We start from the raw sequence: 23,726 nt of genomic DNA on the forward strand, positions 1-23,726 counted from the left end.
AACTGAACATGCGCGAGGGCCGACCATTTTGCCTGACATTCTTTGAATCATTAAAATTCGGTCTAAGTCTGTTCGTCCGAGCACTAATACACTGCCCAACAATAATTTTTTTGCCTTTGTGGCTGTGTGTGGTGAAGAGATGAACTCAAGTGTATTATTTGGATACACCGTATTTATTGGCGTATAACACGCACCTTCACTTTAAGAGGGAAGCTTCAGGAAAAAAAAAAATTTAAATTTTAAATAAAGAACTGTGAAGAAAAATAAGGGCCAGTGCCCATCTGCAGACCCACAATTGCCAGGAACGCAGAGCCCACCATTGCCAGGAACGCAGAGCCCACCATTGCTAGGAATGCAGCGCCCACCATTGCTAGGAATGCACTCCCACCATTGCTAGAAATTCACTCACCATTGCCAGGAATGCAGCCCCACCATTGCCAGGAATGCACCCACCATTGCCAGAAATTCACTCACCATTGCCAGGAATGCACCCACCATTGCCAGGAATGCACCCACCATTGCCAGCAATGCAGCCCCACCATTGCCAGCAATGCAGCCCCACCATTGCCAGCAATGCAGCCCCACCATTCCACCATTGCTAGGAATGCAGCCCCACCATTGCCAGAAATGCACCCACCATTGCCAGGAATGCAGCCCCACCATTGACGGGAATGCAGCCCCACCATTGCCAGAAATGCACCCACCATTGCCGGGAATGCAGCGCCCACCATTGCTAGGAATGCAGCGCCCACCATTGCTAGGAATGCACTCCCACCATTGCTAGAAATTCACTCACCATTGCCAGGAATGCACCCACCATTGCCAGAAATTCACTCACCATTGCCAAGAATGCACCCACCATTGCCAGGAATGCACCCACCATTGCCAGCAATGCAGCCCCACCATTGCCAGCAATGCAGCCCCACCATTGCCAGCAATGCAGCCCCACCATTCCACCGTTGCTAGGAATGCAGCCCCACCATTGCCAGAAATGCACCCACCATTGCCAGGAATGCAGCCCCACCATTGCCGGGAATGCAGCCCCACCATTGCCGGGAACGCAGCCCCACCATTGCCGGGAACGCAGCCCCACCATTGCCAGGAACGCAGCCCCACCATTGCCGGGAACACAGCCCCACCATTGCCGGGAATGCACCCACCATTGCCGGGAATGCAGCCCCACCATTGCCAGGAATGCACCCACCATTGCCAGGAATGCAGCCCCACAATTGCCAGGAATGCAGTCCCACAATTGCCAGGAATTCACCCACCATTGCTAGGAATGCAGCCACCATTGCCAGGAATTCACTCACCATTGCCAGGAATGCAGCCCCACAATTGCAATTGCCAGGAATGCAGCCACCATTACCATCAGTGCAGCCATGGAGGGCAGGACGAGAGCCAAACACATCCTACAGGAGAATTTCCTGTTTACACAACGGCCCCTTTAAGAGAAATTCCCGCCTCCTCTGATGGACAGAACAGTCGTCCAATGGCAGAGATGGGACTTCCTATTACAGCTGCTGTGTAAACAGGAAATTTTCCTCCTGTGTGCACGGCACTCGTCCTGCCTCCTCCCTCTGAGGCAGCAGGACTATATATCTTTTGTGACCCCGGCGCTGGGAGATCGGCGGGGGCCACAAAAGATGTATATGTTTAAATAACCAGGCGGGCCGGACTTTGGACATGCCTGCCCTAGGGGGTTATCCTAAATTGTATGTTTTTTGTGTTGTTGGGATGCCATCACCTACATGCTTATATTCCAGCATTACAGTAAATGTGCATATTTCAGCTTCTGAAAACTACTTGACACTGCCACTAGGGATGAGCCGAACACCCCCCGGTTCGGTTCACACCAGAACTTTCGAACGGACCCCAAATTCGAACGAACTTTAGAACCCCATTGAAGTCTATGGGACTCGAACGTTCGAAATGAAAAGTGCTAATTTTAATGGCTAATATGCAAGATACTGTCCTAAAAAGGGTTTGGGGACCTGGCTCCTGCCCCAGGGGACATGGGTCAATGCCTAAAATGTTTTTAAAAATGGCCGTTTTGGCGGGAGCACTGATTTTAATGACGATTAAAGTGAAAAAAAAGTGAAATATTCCTTTAAATATGGTGCCTGGGGGGTGTCTGTAGTATGCCTGTGAAGTGCCACGTGTTTCCCGTGTTTAGAACAGTCCCTGCACAAAATGACATTAAACGGAAATAACACCATTTAAAACTGCTTGCGGTTTTAATGTTATAGCTGGTTCCTGCAATATGGTTGAAAATCATTGAGAAAAATGGCATGGGTAGCCCTCCCTGCCCATTACCAGCCCCTTTAGGTCTTGTACGCATATTAAGGGGAACCCCGTACCCTAATTAAAAAAAGGAAATGCGTGTGGCCCCCAGGCCCTATATACTCAGAACAGCAGTATACAGGCGGTGCAAACAAGACAGGGACTGTGTAGGTTTGTTGTGTTAAGTTGAATCTGTTTGTAATTTTCAACTGGTACATTTTTAAAGTGTAGCTCCAGTCAAAAAAACTATTTTTAAGCTTTTTGGAAAACATAGGGAAGGGTTATCACCCCTGTATAATTTGTTTTGTCGTCCATCTTTTTTCATCTCACTTGCTGTTGTCTCCTTCCGTTTGCAAGTAGGAGATGTTTGTAAGTTGGATGTTTGAAAGTAGGGGCCTGCCCTATATGCTCTGCAGAAATGGCGGAACAAGGTGTTGGTTTTGCCACAACATTGTAAGCCCTCAAAGTGACTCTTGGTGGGCGCTGGAGCGCCCTGCTGTGAACGATTATATCAAGAATTGTAATTACATGCCATTGTTGAACAGTGGTAGAAAAATTGACCTTTGGTGGTTGTGGTGCTGGTGCCACAACACTATAAGTCCTCACCGTTACTCTGGGTGGGCACAGGAAGGGGCCCTCCTGTGAAATATTATATCAAGAATTGTAATTACATGTCCCTGTTAAACAGGGGCAGAAAAATTTGGCCTTAGGCACTGGTGCTGGTGCCACCACACTGCAACCTCTCCCATATACTCTAGTTTTATTGCAAGAATTAGCCCTGCTGCAAAGCATTGCATCAAAAATTGTACTTAAACGCCCCTGTTAAACAGGGGCAGAAAAATTGGGCCTTAGGCACTGGTGCTGGTGCCACCACACTGCAACCTCTGCCATATACTCTAGTTTTATTGCAGGAATTAGCCCTGCTGCAAAGCATTGCATCAAAAATTGTAATTAAACGCCCCTGTTAAACAGGGGCAGAAAAATTGGGCCTTAGGCACTGGTGCTGGTGCCACCACACTGCAACCTCTGCCATATACTCTAGTTTTATTGCAGGAATTAGCCCTGCTGCAAAGCATTGCATCAAAAATTGTAATTAAACGCCCCTGTTAAACAGGGGCAGAAAAATTGGGCCTTAGGCACTGGTGCTGGTGCCACCACACTGCAACCTCTGCCATATACTCTAGTTTTATTGCAGGAATTAGCCCTGCTGCAAAGCATTGCATCAAAAATTGTAATTAAACGCCCCTGTTAAACAGGGGCAGAAAAATTGGGCCTTAGGCACTGGTGCTGGTGCCACCACACTGCAACCTCTGCCATATACTCTAGTTTTATTGCAGGAATTAGCCCTGCTGCAAAGCATTGCATCAAAAATTGTAATTAAACGCCCCTGTTAAACAGGGGCAGAAAAATTGGGCTGATGGCATCAACCAGAACCAGAAATGTTCTTCCAACATATCAGCGGAGGAGGAAGAGGATAGATAATCAACATAACAGGACAGTCACTCAGCATCAGCATAGGCAGTCTTGAAGGGATGTGATATTTCCCAAAAAATTATTCTGTTACATCAGCTTCAGGTGCTTGGTAGCTGTGGGTGATCCAAGACTGATTCATCTTGATGAAGGTCAGTCGATCAACTGATTCGGTGGACAGGCGCACCCTGTGATCGGTAACAAAGCCACCAGCAGCACTGAAGGTGCGTTCCGAAAGAATGCTGGATGCAGGACAGGCCAGTAGCTCAATTGCATACTGTGCAAGCTCTGGCCAGTGATCCATCCTCAAGACCCAGTAAGCCAGAGGATTTTCGGTGGGAAAGGTGTCCAAGTCTGACCTTGCCCCTAGGTATTCCTGCACCATGTAAATCAGACGCTGGCGATGGGTGCTGGAACTGATCATACCTTGGGGCTGCGGACTAAAGAATTGTCTGAAAGCATCAGTCAGACGGCCACCTTCTCCACCGCTCCTTCTGACCGATGCCTCAGCAACACGTTGTCCAGGACCAGGAGTTTGTAACCTCCCAGTCTCTGGGAACGCGTTGCACAGACCTTTCTGCAAGGCCTCCCGGAGATGTCTCATCCTCTGCTCCCTCTGCGATGGCAAGATAAGGTCGGCAACCTTACCCTTGTACCGTGGATCAAGGAGAGTGGCCAGCCAGTAATGGTCCCTCTCCTTGATCCGAAGAATACGGGGATTCTTCCGCAGGCTTTGCAGGATCAGGGAGGCCATGCAGCGTAGGTTAGCTGAGGCATTCGGTCCGGAGTCCTCTGGGTCACTAAGGACAACATGATCCGCAGCTACCTCCTCCCAGCCACGTACAAGTCCACGTGTTTCTTGGGACTGTAAATCATCCCTACAAGACTGCTGCTGCTGCTGCTGCTGCTGCTGCTGATGCTGAGTGCCAGCCTCCACCTCCATGCTGACACAATCATCCTCCTCCTCCTCTTCCTCCTCCTCATCCTCTTCCTGTGTGATGGGTGGCACAGCAGGAACACTGTCTGGATAAAGGGGGCCTTGAGAGGCAAGGAAGTCCTCCTCTTCCTGCCTCTGTTCTGCCTCAAGTGCCCTGTCCATTATTCCACGCAGCGTATGCTCCAAGAGGTGGACAAGAGGTACAGTGTCACTGATGCATGCACTGTCACTGCTCACCATCCTTGTGGCCTCCTCAAACGGTGACAGGACAGTGCATGCATCCCTGATCATGCCCCACTGGCGTGGTGAGAAAAAACCAAGCTCCCCTGACCCTGTCCTGGTGCCGTAGTCGCACAGGTACTCATTGATGGCCCTCTGCTGCGTGTGCAGCCGCTGCAGCATGGCCAACGTTGAGTTCCATATGGTGGGCATGTCACATATAAGGCGGGTCTTGGGCAGGTTCAACTCCTTTTGGAGCTCAGCCAGCCGAGCACAGGCATTAAATGATCGGCGGAAATGCACACAGACTTTCCTGGCCTGCTTCAGGACATCCTGCAAGCCGGGGTACCTGCCCAAGAACCGCTGCACCACCAGGTTAAGGACGTGAGCTACACAGGGCACATGGGTCAGTTGTCCCTGTCGGAGGGCGGAGAGGAGGTTGGTGCCATTGTCACAAACCACCATTCCTGGCTTAAGCTGGCGTGGCGTCAACCACCTCTCGGCCTGCCCCTGCAGAGCTGACAAAACATCCGCCCCAGTGTGGCTCCTGTCCCCCAAACAAACCACCGCAAGCACGGCATGGCATCGTTTTGCTTGCGTACTTGTGTAGCCCCTGGAACGCCTACGAAGCACCGCTGGTTCTGAGGACAGAGCACTGGAAGAGGCCATGGAGGAAGAAGAAGAAGAGGGGGTGGAGGAGAGAGGTGTGTCACAACCAATAGTAGCATTTTGGAGGCGTGGTGGCGGAACAACCTCCAACACTACTGCACCTTGTCCTGCATCCTTCCCAGCTGCCAGAAGAGTGACCGAATGGGCCGTGAAAGACAGGTAACGTCCCTGTCCATGCCTGCTGGACCATGAGTCAGCGGTAATATGCACCTTACCGCTGACCGCCCTGTCCAGCGAGGCAAGGACATTGCCTTCCACATGCCGGTAGAGAGCCGGAATCGCCTTCCGTGAGAAAAAGTGGCGTTTGGGGACCTGCCACTGAGGAACCGCACATTGTACAAACTCACGGAAGGGGGCCGAGTCTACCAACTGAAAAGGCAGCAGTTGAAGTGCTAGCAATTTAGCCAAGCTAGCATTCAACCGCTGGGCATGTGGATGGCTGGGAGTGAACTTCTTTCGCCGGTCCAGCAGCTGGGGCAGGGACATTTGCCTGCTATAATCGGACATGGGTGTACCGCTAGCAGAGTTCCCGGAAGCACTTGGCTGTGACACACCTAATTCTACACCTTCATTCCTCTCAGAGCAGGTTTCAGAGAGGACTGAAGGTCTAGTGGGGTTGGAGATGCCAGCTGATGAGGAGCAAGGAGAGGTCCGCTTTGTTCTTTGGTGTTGGTCTTTGAGGTACGCTTGCCAACGAGCTGCATGGCAGGTCAACATATGTCTGGTCAAGCATGTGGTGCCCAAGCGGCTGATGTTTTGGCCACGTGAGATACGCTTGAGACATATGTTGCAAATAGCAGCGGTGCGATCTGATGCACTCGTCTCAAAAAAGGCCCACACCAAAGAACTTTTAGAATAACGCGCAGAGGCAGCGCTCTGCACAGGCGGAGCTCTGCGGTGTGATTCAGTCGGTGTGCTGCCCCTAAGCTGGCCCCCGGAGGGCATCCTGCCTCGTTGGACATGTGCCTCCTCCTCCTCCTCCTCCTCCTCCTCTCTCCTTCCAGGCACCCATGTGGAGTCAGTGCCCTCATCATCCCCTCCCTCTTCATCGCTGTAGCAAACCTGGCAGTATGCTGCAGCTTGTGGAACATGACTGCCAGATTGCTGTCCTTCTTGAGCATCCCCTCTCTCTGCGCTCACGCTACTGCCTTCCTCTAGCTGAGTGTCATCATCAGAGCCCACAAAACACTGGGCATCCTCCTGGAGCATTTACCCAACACTGTGCTCAAAGAGTTCAGGAGACTCCTCAGGAGGATGTGGTGGGTCTAGGGAAGGAGTCACTGATGATGACATTGAGAGGAGGGAAGACGATGTGTTGGCAGCTGCTTTGCTAGTACCCTGAGACTGGGTGAGAGAGGATGAGGAGGATGAAGAGGGCTTGGTCATCCACTCTACCAAGTCGTTGGCATGTTGCGGTTCAACATGTCCAGCTGCCGAAAAGAAGGACAAGCATGTCCCATGGCCACGTGCTGATGACAATGCACCGCGTCCACGATCAGCACTGTTGTCTCTAGACACAGAGCCTGCTTGCCCTCTTTTATCGGCTCGCGCCTGTCTGCCTCTCCTTGCTGGCCTTCCAGACATGGTAATGGCCTGAAGGGAGTTGGGTAAAAAAGCAGTTGGGTAGTGTATATTGTGCTAGAGGCACACAACACCCACTAACTCCTGCAGATGCCTTTATTATAGAACACCAGAGATAAAGGGGTATATACAGATGTATACTGTGCTGTGCTGGAGGCACACACAACTTCCAATAACTCCTGCAGATGGCAAGTGGGCTCAAATAGATAACAGCTATGTAGGTGGATATAGCGGTATGTACTGGGTACAGAGCACGCAGACAGCACGCACTATCTCCTAACACTACTGACTGCAAGCTCTATTATAAAAGATAGATCACTAGCTATATAGGTGAGGTGAATATAGCGGTGTATACTGCGGTCAGGGCACGCAGACAATAACCACTACACAACAGCAAGATCGAAAATCGGCCGACAACGATTGGTGTGTACTGTGTTGAAGGTACACAGAACACCCACTGCTTCAGACGCCAATACACTACACAAGGCCGCCGCGCTGGCGGCCTTATATAGTGTGGGGCGTGCACTACACAGCCTGAGCTATGATTGGCCACAGGCATCCTGCCTGTGGCCAATCATGGCTCTCCTCGCTGCTGGCGCTGCGATTGGCCAAGCATGCGGGGTCACCGTGCATGCTTGGCCAATCATGAGCCAGCAATGCACTGCGCCATCGCAGTGCATTGTGGGCCGTGAGCGCCACACGAATTTGGCGCGAACGGACCAAAATGTTCGGACTTCGCCGAACAGCCAATGTTCGAGTCGAACGTATGTTCGACTCGAACACGAAGCTCATCCCTAACTGCCACCATCAATATTCTTATTTAGTGGAGATGCAGCTGTGGTTGATATTTTATACACTTTTTATAATGCATCTGAAGTCTGTTATCAGATTTTGAGGGCCTTTCAACTTTGTAAACATTTTTGTAAACCATCTCCTGGGAAAGAAACTTAAAAAAAAACAGTAACAGAGTGATGGCATTGACAGAAAGCTGCTGAAACAATAAAACATAAAAAAAGTAAAATTTTGAAAGTGAAAACAAAAAATAAGAGAAATCCAGTAGGAAAATCTATATTTTGGTGAAATGACATTATTATAGTAGCTAACTGATAAAGCTCAAAAATATTTTGATAAACCTCAAAAGTTAAAGCACTACCATATCTTTTCCAGGAATATATATATATATATATATATATATATATATAAATGTAACTGGCTATACTTTTCAGATTATGCTGTTTGTGAAGATTAGAAAATATTATAGAAAATTAGATAATAACGACATAATCTCAATTTAAAAAATTGCATAACTATGGAAAACGTTTGTCAGGTAGAATTACCTTGTTTAGCACTGCCTTCCTGAGGGTGCTATCAAATGGACAAGCAATTCACAAGGTATTAACTTTAATGGGCTGTCATTACTACACTGTGAGCGGAATACATTCACCTGGTGCTCAATACATCTTTTGGTTCAGCTGCTGTGTTTAATGAAAGTTATAAACCCTGTCAAACTGATTGCAAAAGAACACAGAATAAATGATCTCCACGAACTAATAAGATTAAAGAAGAACATATGGACAGAAATGGGAAAGGTGTGTTGCAGCACAATTCAAGCTTTTAAAGAACTTTCTTTTAATTTCAGCCACTGTTTTTTGTGTTTGTGACCATTTTCAAGGTTGGGATGTAGAACTAAACATGTACAGTACACTGTAATCTGTGCCATTTATTTTAGAGAATAAAAGGTGGGAGAAATGTAGCAGCCAAAAGATAATTGTTCTAAAGTACTATGTTAAAAACTATAAAAATAGCAATTCAGCAAATTATACTACAACACCGTTGAAAATTATATGGTAATATTTTCTTCCAGTCTATGCAGGCTTAGTAATGACACGTTGAAAATACTTAATTTTCTTTTTTTTTCTTGAAGGGTTATAATGTAACTTTAAGATGTCACAAAATAAACTGAGCTTTTGAAAAAAAAATGTAAATGATGTTCCAAGAACAATTCCCAAACAATAGGATGACTCATGCCTTGTAAAAGAATAAGAGCATCAAATTTCATAAAATGTTGCTTGTATGTGGCATACATTTCGGTTATGCATTGCTCAAGGAAAGTATCAAAAAATGTTCATTGTCTCCATCTGTCACTGAGTTTTAGGATAAGTTGTCAGAGCAAATTCAGATATATTAAATCAGTTTGGAGGACTTGGACTAAACATGCCTGAAATTTAGCAGAATGAAATTAAACTGCAGTATAAACATTTTAAAATAGAGTTGATTTCTGTGTTACATGACATGACATTAAAGAGCTATTAAAACAGTAACTTTGATTAAAGCATATGCAAAAGTTTAAAGCTATCGAAAAGTAACAGAATTTTAATTAATGTTGAAATAAGTTAGGATGTCAAGAATAAAGACTCAGAAAGAGTGTATTATCAGTTACTTGATGGCTTGATCTTGTTTTACACCAAAGTAAGATATTAATGACACGTATCAGGCAATTTTGTATATATGTATATATATATATATATATATATATATATATATATATATATATATATATATATATATATATATATATATATATATTAATATCTACAAAGTATATATAGGCTACAGCAACAATTGAACCTTTATGTTCACTTACTTGCACACTTTTTAAAGGAAATCAGCAGGTAGTTTGTTCCGAACATCTTGGAGAACTAACCACAGATCTTCTCTGGATGTAGGCTGCCTCAAATCCTTCTGTCTCTTCATGTAATCCCAGACTCATCAATGTTAGGATCAAAGCTCTGTGGAGACCAAGCCATCACTTCCAGGGCTCCTTGTTCTCCTTTATGCGGAAGATAGTTCTTAATGACATTGGCTATATGTTTGGGGTCGAACAAATCTGGGGCAAATCACATGCTTCCCTGATGATATGGCATCATGGATATTATCTGACTGTATTTCTTAGCATTTAGGACACCATTGATCCTGACTAAATCTCCAACTCCATTTGCAGGAAAACAGGCCCAAACTTGCAGGGAACCTCCACTTTCACTGTTTTCTGCTGACACTCATTATTGTACCTTTCCAGTACTTCAGCGAACAAACTGCCTCCTGATACAGCCAAATATTAAAAATTTTGACTCATCAGTCCAGATGACCAACTGCCATTTTTCTGCACCCCAGTTCCTATGTTTTTATGCATAGTTGAGTCGCTTAGCTTTTTGGATACAATTTTTCCATGATGACCATTTCTGCCCAGACTTCATCAGACAGTAGATGGGTGTACCTGGATCTCACTGGTTTCTGACAGTTCTGTGCTGAGGGTACTGTTGGACGTCTCCTGTTGTCAAAGGAAAGTAAGCATAATGTGCATTTCATCTGCTGCATTAAGTTTCCTTGGACAACCATTGCCTGTTTATTTGTGCTTATTTAAAAGAGCTTCAACAGCACATATTGAAACCCCAGTCTGCAATCAAAATCTTTTCCTGGGAGAGACCTTGCTGATACAGTGTATCAACTTGTGTCTTGCTGCTGTGCTCAGTCTTGCCATGATGTATGACCTGTGAGATGAAACTGCCTTCAGGACCTCACCATAGTTTAGCTGTTCCTCACCCAGTTTTAACCCTTCTATGCAGCTGTTTGTGTTTTAGTTAAAGGGATAGTAAACCACCACTAAAACAAAAATAAAGTGGACCCCCTTTCAGGGTTAAGTCATAATGTACTAGTATGTTGGGAGATCCCTAACCAAACCCCCCACTTACAACAACCAACATTTATTGACTATATGGCAATCCCACAAACTACCTAATTTAAGATCATTTACCCTAAACAATGAATTTCACACTTTTACAGACTTAGAAACAGATTATAACCTCCCACAATCAGAACAAACAAATTATACAAAAATCAGACAATTCTATTTAAATATATTATTCTCTCACCCTTCATACACAATTTGACCGCATATGTTTATCCTCCCCAAGGGATAGAGGATTGATAACTAGAATTTACAAAAATCTTAATGAATTTTGCATGCCAGAAAAATCCAAACCTATGCTCCAGTGGGGGACCGACTTGGACCATTCTTTCTCTCAAGAACAATGGGATGTTATGACCCAAAATCTACAAAAATGCACCAGAACAATCTCCATCAGGGAATCAGGGAATCAGCTATCAAGCCCCACCCCAGGTGGTATTTAACCCCTGACAAACTTCATTATTTCTATCCATCAACATCCCCCTTCTGTTTTAGGGGCTGCTCTGAACAAGGTACCCTATTACATACCTTTTGGGACTGCAAACATCTCAAAATCATATGGCAAAAAAACAACAATTAAACTAGAACAATTGAGAGCCTGCTCCAGACTAACCCATACATTATTTAGTTCTATCCAATGGACCATAGCTTTCAGCACTCTACCGGCATTCCCTGGCCTCAGGTCTTATACAGAATGGAAAATCTCAAACTATCAGAACACATACACCATACTCTTTTTGACACCATGCATATATATATATATATATATATATATATATATATATATATATATATATATATATATATATAGAGGAAAAAAAGTGGATACCCTGGGAAATATCTTTAGCTTAATTACATTTTTCATTTTTTCCATAATCTACTTGCATATTCTACCCATCGTATCTTTTCAGTTGCACTTATCTTTTCCTATATCCATAATATCTTGATAAGGTCTTACAACAAGTGTTGCGGACAGAAAGCTTCTTTAAGATGGAGTAAAATTCCAAATAATATATATATATTTGATTTCACCCATATGTGTACTTGTAATACTACCTTTTATATACCTTAACATGAGTATTTTATATTATGACCTTGTCTATAATAAAAATTGTAAACATAATGTACTAGTACATTATGACAGACTTACCTGTAAAGTGGATCCCACCTGTGCAGCACTGTCATGGATCCCTGGAGCTGCCGCCTTTCTTCCGGATTTATCATACACCTGACTCCAATCCTCCAAAAAAAATCCCTGACTTTGTGCAAGTGTACATAATGTATAAGTGTACAAATTGAGCCTGGTTTGACGCCAAAGTACAGTCACATCAAATATTGTTTTGATTTTGATTTCTATTCTTTTCACTCACTTTACATTTTGTAAATTCATAACAATAAACAATTCAAATATATTTTTTGAAGGCATTATTACTTTACAACATTTTTTTACACTTGTCTAAAACTTTTGCATAGTACTATATATATTGTATATTATAAATATCCAACAGACTAGTAATGGACACTACACTAGCTTTAAACAGGTATATAAAGTATAACAAAAATTACACTGACATGTGGGTGAGGTGCAGCCCACCTTTCCCTAAGGACCAGCACACAGAACAATATATATCAGCTACCCTCTGTTGAAACTCCTCCCAACCAAATGATACCCAAAAGTAACATTCAAAACCAAAGTTTAAACCATTACATATATGGATAAGAGTTTAAACCCAACAGGGGTTCTTAATAAATTATAAAAGCAAGCCCTGCATGGCTCCACAATAATTGGCCCCAAACCTAGAGCCATATTCAGTTCGTCTGTATGACAGGGAAAACATGACGGGGAGGATAAACAATACCTATGAAAGGTAGGATGTGGTGACACAGAAACTGCCATTGTATAGATATGCTGAGGGTCTTTACCAAAAAAAAGTAATGAAAACCCTCAGTCTGTGCAAACTATAAATAAGTACATAAGTACTGAAAAATAGTACTAGCACACCATAAACTCAGCAAGTGTGTGGATTAGTAGAAGATGAATAGGAGAAGAAATCATCAGTGCAGCCTCATCAGTGCCTAGCAGCACCTATCAGTGCAGCCCCAACAATACCCATCAGTGCAGCCTTATCAGTGCCCACCAGTGATGAAGAAAAATATTTATTTGCTCAATTTTACAACAGAAACTAAGAAAAAAATGTCTTTTTTGTTCGTTAAGCAAAAAATAAAATCCCAGTGGTGATTAAATACCGCCAAAAAAAAAAGCTTGATCTGTCTCAAAAAATGATAAAAATATAATGCAGCTGCACACCTGACCAGAATTGTGGATTGGAATATTCATGCACAGATGAAAGATTGGGTAAACCTGGAAATGTCTTTTACCAAATTACCTCTAAGATCGCTTCCTTGGCTGAGATATTTACATTACAGTAAAGACACCGATCCACATTCTTTTATTGCACCAACATTGCAGTGTTTCCGCAAATTATGTACAAACAGCTTAATTTCCTCTATACCAGGACCGCTTACATCACTAAAACTGAACCCAGACTTCCCCCCGGGGATGAAATACAACTTTCTCCAACAAAACTGGTCGCAAGATCAAATTTTAATGAAGCACTTTTACTCTAATGCGAGATTACTGACTGCTTCTCAACTAGCTATGATACACCAAAAACCCCCCATATCAGCGTGGACCTTCCAACAAATGTCACATTATATAAGAGCCACCACTAAAATCCGAGACTGCTCTAGGCCACTAACACTTTTTGAATCTTTATGCACCTCCACGACACCTCAAAATCATCTAATATCCCAAACACATTCACTTTTATTTCAAAATCATAGACCCAACATTTCCAAATCCTTTGAGGTTTGGGAAAAAGAGTTAGGGATAACTCTGACACCTGAGGAGTGGGAGAATATCTTTCTCCATATACAAAAGGGTTCCCTTAACGTCTCCACTCAAGAGAACGGGTATAAACTTCAATCACGGTGGTATAGGACACCAGTGCTTATACACAAATGGAATCCAAACATCCCAGATACATGCTGGAGGTGCCTACTATCAAGGGGCACTCTATTACACATCTGGTGGGACTGTCCCAACATTCGATCATACTGGAGGGATGTTCATGAACTGATACAGAGGATCACCACTTATGACCTACCTTTCACTCCGGATCACTTTCTCTTGCATCACACTAATGTAGGTAATACCTCTTATAGGAAATCACTAACTATTCACCTCATCAATGCAGCAAAACAATGCGTTCCACTGTTTTGGAAGTCCTGCACCAGTCCTTCCATTAAAGATTGGATTCTGAGAGTCCAAAAGATAGCTGAAATGGAAGAACTGATAAATATTTCCAAAGATACCCCACAAAAATTCAGCCAAAAATGGGCCTGTTGGAAACACTTTGAATCCACTGCCGACTGTAGAGCTATCCTTCAAAGACCTGCCTGACAGCCCCTTGAGGCTTCTTTTTGATAACAATCTATCCCTTCTGTAGGAGACCCCCTACTCAGTTCTTTCCTGACGCTACTGATAAGACTCAACCCCTCTGATTGTTGTAATACTAAAATCTGATCATTATTTGATCGAGGTAGATGCCCCTGTTGCTGGTTCTCCACAAAAACAGAAAAGGTTCATTTAAGAGAGTTATGGAGAAAAGATCAAGTGACCCAAACTTGAAAATACATGTGTCCCCTTTCCTTTTCCTTCTCCTTTTTGCTTTTCCTTTTACTTTTCCTTTTCCTTTTTCTTCTCTTTCCTTCCTCTTCCTACCCTCATTTCCCTTCTTTGTAACCCCGACCTCAGTTCCCCACCTCACCCTTTCCTCCCCTTCCCTAACTTCCTTGATTTATGCATAAGGGTATTGTAATCTTCACTGAATAAGGATATCCGTTACTAATGTGACCAACGCCCTGTATCGGCGAAATGTTGAAAGGTTTCTAATGTTGATGCTTGTTGGATTAGCTAGATATACATTTCATATACAACTCCTACATAATGGAGGCCTTAATTAGCAGACGTGGTCTTTTCCCTTTTTCTTTCCTGTTCATGTTATGGAAATTAAGAATATATCATACCCTGCAATACTCATGAGTTTATCTCCAACTTATCTTTAATTTGCGACCAAGTAATTAAGAGACCAATCTACACCGACATCAATCCATATACTGGGTCTTTACCGTCCTAGGTAATCCCCTTTCTTAGTATAGGTGAAACCTTAATGTACCTAGTCCTAATTATAACAGTTATGATGTGTTTTTTTTGTTAAACTTCTATATCATCGAAGGTGATGTTGGTTTATGTTGTCAGCTTGACTGGTACTTCATCTCTACAACTGCTTGGTTACATGTACTTTCTTCGGCAATGTACCCTGTGCACTCTGTACCAAAATGTCTTATGCTGTATATTGAAAACTTTTCAATAAAAAATTATTTAAAATAAAAAAATATATAATTTGGGTACAGTGTTGCATAACCGCATGCTTGTCATTCAAAGTGCAACAGCACTGAAAGCTGAAAATTGGCCTGGAAGGGGGTAAAAGTTCTGAATATTGAAGTGGTTAGATAATCATTAGTCGTCATCTAGTCATCATTTAGGTAATACAATATTTTAAATAGATTACTGATTGAACATAGTTGAACTTGACATGAAATAGATGTAAGTATATAGTTAAGTAGAGGAAAATACTATTAATTGTCTTTCTTTGAAATCAATTCAATTTGTTAGAAGCTGAGTGCTAGTCTTAAACTGGAAACCCTCAAGAAGCCAGATCAAATCATTTTTTCTTTATGACTGTGACATTTAATTAACTGAATGATAAAGAATGGCACATAATTGGAATGCTATTTTTAACAGCCACTTCTAGTTGTACTTATATTAAAGCGGAACGTTACCCATAACAACTTGATAAAAAAGTATGTTTTTTAGCAAGGAACATACATTTCACATGAATAGTTATGTTACTAAAACAAGCCATAGCAGAAGTCTGTGGTTCACTGCAGTTAACCCGCAGGTGCACTTCGGTGCACTTGCAGATCAGTTTGGGAGAAGCCTGGTAACCACTGCAGAAGAGCTATGCCCATATATACACTGTGATTTTAGAATATAAATTAATCTTTAATAATAATTTTCTATTCAGGAATCTCTCTTATTACAGGTATTTCTGGCTATTGCTGTCCCAGGCGGAGTGCAATTGGTATCACTCCACCTGTGACAGGAGCGGACACTATACAGGAGGCATTGGCTAATGCGGCTCTGCTCCCTCCACAGCCATTCTTCCTGTAGTGTCTACTCCATTCAGAGCACTGATGCTCTGGGATGGCAGGTTGGGAGTCCGCGATCTTGACTTGCCAACCCACTATCCCAGAGTAGGAGGTCATGTGCCACATTAGAGGGCATCATGTGGCCCATGGGCCATTGGTTGGGCACCCCTGCACTAAGAGATAAATCCTGCGATAATTTTTTTGTTAAAATAACTCATGCTGTATTTATGTCAAAAGAAGTCAATTCACTAAAAACATGCATTATTTCATCACAGAGGAAGATAGTTCTGTAAATAAATACACACAGAAAAAATATGAAACATTATTATGAAAAATTACAAATTCAAAAAACTCACCATGCCTCTTACTAAATACCTTAATCTGTCTACTTTCCAAAAAAGGGTAATTTGGGAGCTATTTTTACTGTCCTGACATTTTAGAGCATCAAGAAATGTAATAATATGATACAGTAGTGATTAAATACTACCAAAAGAAATCTCTATTTGTCACAAAAAAATGATACAAATTTAATTTGGGTACAGTGTTGCATGACTGAGTAATTGTCATTCAAAATGTGACAGTACTAAAAACTTAAAAGTGGCCTGGGCAGGAAGGGGGTGACAGAGTCCAATATTGAGGTGGTTAATTTTTTTGCTATGTTTTTCCCATAAAAGTGGACTTACCCTTTAAGGTAGTTTTGTTGATTTGGTGTTTTTTGTGTGTTTTTGCCTTTTATTGTATATTATACTATTTGTGCACTGTTGCTTTGTATTTCACATCTCTTTTCACATTTGTTTTTGCTTCTATTAAAAAAAAAACTGAAATGATGAATAGGTCAAAGACAGTTATCGTAAATATTGTCCACTTCATCATTAAAAAATGACCAAAACAAGCCTAATTTTCACTTCTTCATTAGCTCTATTGCATTTTGCTTACATGTTGCTGAAATTTCAGGGAAATGCAAGCTCTCAATTCAATTTCATTAATACAGAGGGGAAGAAGAATTAAGCTAAGATATAGGAGACGTTGAATACAGACCAGTCTGTACTGCATGGAAAGACATTTTCCTTTATATCATAATCGATAATGAGATTGTAATTGGACATTTTATTTGGATGTGGGTTTACTGCAATAGGCATAACAAGAACAAGTAGGCAAAGAGACTCTGTAACATTCGATTTTTACTTTTGCAAACAGTTTGTGAAATGCTACAGTTAAAATGTAGAGTAAAAATCAAAGAAAAACATGGCGTAGGTTCCACCCACCAATCCATACTAGGTCCTTCAAGTCTGGTATGGATATTAAGGGGAACTCCATGCCAAAATAAAAATAAAAATCCGTACCAGACTCTTATCCGAGAACGCAAAATGGCAGGTTGGGAAAGGGGGTGACGAGAGAGCGCCCCCTCCTGAATCATCCCAGGCCACATGCTCTCAACATGGGGAGGGTGCTTTGCCTGGTGGTTGTGGGGGTCTGTGGGTGGGGAGCTTATCGGAATCTGGAAGCCCACTTTAACAAGGAGACCCCCAGATTCCAGCCCCCCTTTGTGAATGGGTATGGGCTACATTGTACTCCTACCCATTAACCTAAAATAGAAGTGAAATGTGACAAAAGTAAAACCCACCAGGGTTTACTTCCTCTTTAAGGGCCTGGTATGGATTTTGGGGGGACCACATGTGAATTTTTTTTTTTTACATTTTGCTGTGAGGTTCCTCTTAAAGTCCATACCTGATCCTAAGGGCCTGGTATGCACGGTGGGGGGGGGGGGGGGGGGACACTACACCATTTTTCATTGATTTTTGAATAACTGGATTTTTGAAATTTCACACCATAATATTTTTGAATAGTTACATGCATATCAAGAATTACATTTATAGAATAAACCAAACTGATGTACAATCACTAGTTATGAGTACAATGTATGTTTTCAGGAGTTGATACCATTGGTGGTATTCAAATCCATTGCATGAACCTTCAAAGGTAGCAGGGCATACCAAAAACGCTATGGAACTGAGCATAATCATCCCCAAAAAATATTACTAAAGTTTGATTCTTTTCACTATATGCAATAATGTTTTGCATTTGAGGCATTAATATTATTGTACCGACCATGCTCATGTGCCATTGGCTATTGGGTAGGGATGGACCGAAAAAAAACCTGGTTCACACCAGAACTTGCGAACAGGCTTCCAATCTAAAGTCCAAAACTAACTTTCTTACATTAGAGACGATTTCGACTGGAGCCAAATAAAATACCAGCATCTCTTTGGATTGTGGTGAGAAACCCACACAGGGAGAACATCAACACAAGCATTAAGATGTTGGGGAAATTAATGTACCACTACCATTTCACAAAAATAGTGTCAAAATGGTACAAAAGACAAGACACAGCTCGGGAAAAGTCCTTTATTAAAAAATAGTCGTCCATTAATTTTCTCTCTCTCCACCAATGGACCGAAAAAGAAAAAACAAACCCGTGTAAAAGAGCGGGTGCCTCCCATGGAGGCGGGTCGGTCGTGGCTTTGTTTTGTTTTTTTGTTTTTCAGTCCGATTGTGCCCCATTACCATTTCACACAAGGGGGAGGCCCGGGATCTGGGGGTCCCCTTAAAGGTCCTGGTATGGAATTTGGGGGGACCCCATGCAATTTTTTTTTACATTTTGGGTTGGGGTTCCCCTTTATATTCATACCAGACCCAAAAGGCCTTTTTATGGCATGTATGTATTTTTGGGGGGACCCCAAGCCAATTTTTTTACATTTTGGCATGGGGTTCCCCTTAAAATCCATACTAGACCTGAAGGGGACCCCACGCTATTTTTTTAAAAAATGTTGGTGCGGGGTTCCCCTTAATATCCATAGCAGACCTGAAGGGCCTGGTATGGAATTTGAGGGGATCCCCACGCAATTTTTTTTTTAAATTTTGGTTTGGGGTTCCCCTTAATATTCATACTAGACCCGAAGGGCCTGGTAATGGACTGGGGGATCCCATGCCATTTTTTTCAGTGACTTTTTTTATCTGTATTGCCGTGACCAAAAGTTCATTATAGCCGTGAGTATTTTTAAATTACTTTTTTCCTTTAGAAATGTCATTTTGTGCAGGGACTATTTTAAACATGGGAAACATGCGCCACTTTACAGGCATACTATAGACACCCCCCAGGTATGAAATTTAAACGAATATTTCACTTTTATTGTTTCACTTTAAGCATTATTAAAATCACTTGTCTTGAAAAAACGTCCATTTTTAAAACTTTTTTTGCATTGATACATGTCCCCTGGGGCAGGACCCAGGTCCCCAAACACTTTGTATCACAATAACTTGCATATAAGCCTTTAAAATTAGCACTTTTGATTATTTATGTTCGTGTCCCATAGACTTTAACAGTGTTCTGCCAAATTTTTTGCCTGTTCAGTATGTTCTGGTGCGAACCGAACCATGGGGTGTTCGAGCCATCCCTATTTCCATGTGCACTACTCCAGGTTTTAGCAGAGTAAGGGTTTGGGCATTATTTGTTTTCAGGGAACTATAGTAAATTTGATTTTGGGAGTATTTTTTTTACCAGCGCTACAGTGAATACTGTTTTAGCGCTAATTAGTGCTAATTCATGGTAATTAGCTCTAGTAATTAGTGCTGCATCGCTATAGTAAAGTACCACCATTGCCTCCATATATAATATGATATACATGATAGGCACTTTCCACACTTTCTGAAGTTCAGATCAAAATGTATTTTTAAAAAAAGAACTTATAGTTGGTTCTGAGCTTGATGCCAAAGTACAAAAATGCTTACCTGTATAGCTTCACATTAATGTATAAGTCAGTGACAGTAAGAGACTAGACAAAACCCTGAGAGGTAACAGCAGTAATCTCTGAGATTGTCCAAGACTGGCAGATGGCACTCCTAAAAATTCCTATCAGACCATACGCCTTTTCCTGACAACGGGATCAAATAAAGGCTTAAAGAGTACAAACAGTCCTTTAGTTTATCATGTACATTATAATGAAGTGATTTTGTATGTCCATGTATTCTGGATATTTTTTTTATTCCTTAAACAGGCGGAACTCCCTCAAGGCAGAAAGGATTTTTAGGATGTATTCGTTCTTTAAAATTAAATGGCATTGCCATTGATTTGGAAGAAAGGGCTAAAGTGACGCCAGGAATTAAACCAGGCTGTCCTGGACATTGTAGCAGCTATGGAAACTTATGCCACAATGGAGGGAAGTGTTTTGAAAAGCTGGCTGGATTTTCATGTGACTGTAGCTTATCTGCATATACTGGAGCATTTTGTAAAAAAGGTGAGTGTCAACTGCATATTTTGAATATTAATATGTACTTGTAATGGAGAGTTATGTCCATTATAGGAAGGGATCCAACCTGTCTTCAACAGTGTGGGCTGTACTTCCTCTCCATAAATAGGATATTTAAAGTGGGAGAGGAGAGTGGTGAATGGAAAGAGACAACCATGAAGGACTCCAGCCTGTGATGGTGAGGTTACCACTGGGTTTCCCCTATGCAGGCTCCAGCTTGGGCCTGGGAAATATCCCTTTAGGTAATAGACTGGAAGAGTAACCATGTAGAGACTCAGTACTGGCAGCCAGCCCCTACACGCAGGATGATCTAACCAGAAGATTTTGTGTTCCACAGTCCTACAGAAGTCCTCCTGACACAGGAATTAACAATGCACCATTATGCAGTCCTCTTAAATACACATGCATGTCTAGATTTTGTTGAAGCTAGGAAGCGCCATTTAAATTTGCCACTGCCATTGATATACTTTAGAGAAAAAAAAAGAAAGAAGTGTATAAAAACACATTGATAAAAATTTTCCAAGTACTAATATCCAGTGAGTGTCTTCTCTGCTGTTTCATTATCATCACAAACAGCTTGAAGGCTATCACTACTCAAAGCCCCTCAGCTCCATTCCAGAAAACACAGGGGTGGGGTTCTTTCTTAAATAAGAAGTAAAGATTGTTCATTTAGAATAGCATATAAAAGTAAATTCAATCATCCAGGAATGTGTAAACTCAGGTTCTTGGTGGCAGGCCGGATTATTTTATTTTTCCATTGCACATAATTAAGTATTCAAATAAATATATACACCATATTCAATAAACCAAGTAACTATTAATTATTTTAGGGAAAAATTATCTCCTTATTTACTATATCAACCCCAATAGATTTAATTTTTAAACCAGTGAAAAATATACTGAGTTGATTTACTAAAGATGATCATACACCTTATAATGTTCTTTAGCTGGCCATACACCTATAGATTATCTGCAGATTTTCTATGGTTAGATGGAAGTAAAAGTGCAACAGATTTCTCCATGTTCGCAAAACTGTGGGGATGGATTAATCTCCCACTTTTCCCATCTAACCATAGAGAATCTGCAGATAAGCTATAGGTGTATGGCCAACTTTATTCAATATTCTTTAGATTTACCTTCAACTATGTAGTGCAAGGGCCTACCTGATTGCATGCAAATTGAAAGTGTTTAGGTTTGACCTCCTCCTTTGGTAAATCTAAAGGAAAGTTGTACAAGAAAATTGTATAATGTATGGCCAGCCTTAAACTGGAGAGTGCAAAATCTGGTGCATCTCTTCATAGAAACAAATCAGCTTCCAGTATTTTCTGCCAAAGCTTATTTTCTGCCCCTTTCACACTGAGGCACTTTACAGGCATTTTTGCACCTGTAAAACACCTGTAAACTACCTCTTCTGCAGCCCCAGTGTGAAAGTCCGAGTGCATTCACACTGGGGTGGGGCGCTTGCAGGACCGGAAAAAAAGTCCTGCAAGCAGCATCTTTGGGGCGGTGCGGTGCGGAAGCAGTGTATACACTGCTCCTCCACCTCCTGTGCCCATTGAAATGCATTTCAAAGCACCTTAAAGCACTTTGAAAGCAGCACTAAGCAGGCTCTTTTAACCCCTTTTTAATCCCTTCTGGGGGCGCCGAAGTAATGCTATAACAGCAATAAAGCACCGCTAAAACTAGCAGAGCTTTACTGCTAACACCGACACTGCCCCAGTGTGAAAAGGGGTCCAATTAAACAAGCTGACATTAGAAGCTGATTGGCTACAATGCACAGCTGCACCAGATTTTAGTGAAACAACCCCCGGAAAATTAATCCATTGCTAATCTGCCACTCATCTAGTGCCATTATAATATGTAGTGATAAATAAGATCATGTAAGTTTGTTAATGGGGTGATACAGGGAATGATCCATCTGATCCTGTTGTTCATTACTGCTTAATATATCCTAATAATGTGCAAAAGCAGAGGTGGCAAAAATCATTTATATACACCCAGATGCACACATAAAGAATACTAGACATTTATTTCTATTCAATTTCCTTACTTATATGAAAAGCAAAAATAAATGAAACCCATTTTCAATTTCCTCTTTTGCAGAAATTTCAGCATATTTTCAAGCAGAGTCATCAATAACTTACAATTTCCAAGAAAATCACACGATGGCTAAAAATTCAAGCTTGCATCCTTTTTCTCCTAATGCAGGCATATCTGCTAAAGAAAATATTGCATTTAATTTTAGAACAACACAAGCACCAAGCTTATTATTTTTTGTGAGTACTTATACTAAGGAGTATTTTTCAGTCATTATTTCAAGAAATGGTAAGCACATTGTCTACTCATATATATAATATTATATGGCATGGCATTTGAAGAATTAATCTTGAAAACAGTATACACTGTGTGTATGTGTATATATAATATATATAATATAAATACCTTTTTGTTCTTTTTTTTTTAAATGATCACATAACCTCTGTTCTCAGCTACATAAGAGGTGGGGGTGGGAGAAATAGCAATACACTGAACTTCGCAGTAAAGAGCTGTGCAGGGGCTGTGTGGTAGCACAAGTCTGGACCATTGGAGCACAGGCAAGCTGTACTCCCAGCACAGCCAGGAAACCTACCACACTGGAAAGGATGTGCATCTATGCTTAGCCTGGTAAGTTTGATAATAGGAAAGCAGTGGGACTGCCAGGATCGCAAGGTAATTTCACACAAAGAGAAAAATATAAAGAGAACAGGATACTTTTTATTAAAAGTATGTGGTACAACAGACACATTTCAAAAAGATGAAATGTTGGGGTAACAAACATTTTACACTCCTTTATACCATTACACCATGTGGGCAGGCTTAATGTACCAAGCTGATCAATCAATCAACTTGGGTACAACCAGCCTGCCAGATTCACTTGTGATTATCACTAGCGGCTGCTATAGCCACTAGCAATAATCACTGTCTTCTCCCTGCTGGGGATGGCTGGGAGCAGACAATTGCTTGGCAGGAGGGATTCCCCTGTCAGCACTGTCTGTGTTGATGGTGGAATCAAGCAAATGTCCTTCCTGCAACCCGTGATTGCAGGAAAGAAATGTCACCATCTATGGCCTGCCTTACTTTACATAAATTTTCAAATCTCTGTATTCTATTATTTTCCGATGGACCTGCACGCTTTACCTCAACTGGCTGGCCCCATGGCTCAGCTCAGGGTCCTCCTTCTACAACTTATATTAAAATGTTT

At 42.0% G+C, this 23,726-nt stretch overlaps 1 protein-coding gene across 2 annotated transcripts in view; it reads left to right on the top strand.

Moving 5' to 3' along the window:
- CNTNAP4 (contactin associated protein family member 4) overlaps window positions 1-23,726 on the top strand; it is a 524,353-nt gene that overhangs the window by 457,411 nt on the left and 43,216 nt on the right. For both annotated transcript variants that reach the window (XM_077474781.1, XM_077474782.1), the window contains 2 exons: window positions 20,234-20,473; window positions 22,589-22,810. In XM_077474781.1, coding sequence (XP_077330907.1) covers window positions 20,234-20,473; window positions 22,589-22,810 — 462 coding nt within the window. The remainder of the gene's footprint in view (window positions 1-20,233; window positions 20,474-22,588; window positions 22,811-23,726) is intronic.

This window comes from Lithobates pipiens, unplaced genomic scaffold (genome assembly GCF_037356315.1).
Source record: "Lithobates pipiens isolate NorthernLeopardFrog02 unplaced genomic scaffold, aLitPip1_a1.2 Scaffold_13, whole genome shotgun sequence".
Classification (NCBI taxonomy): domain Eukaryota; kingdom Metazoa; phylum Chordata; class Amphibia; order Anura; family Ranidae; genus Lithobates; species Lithobates pipiens.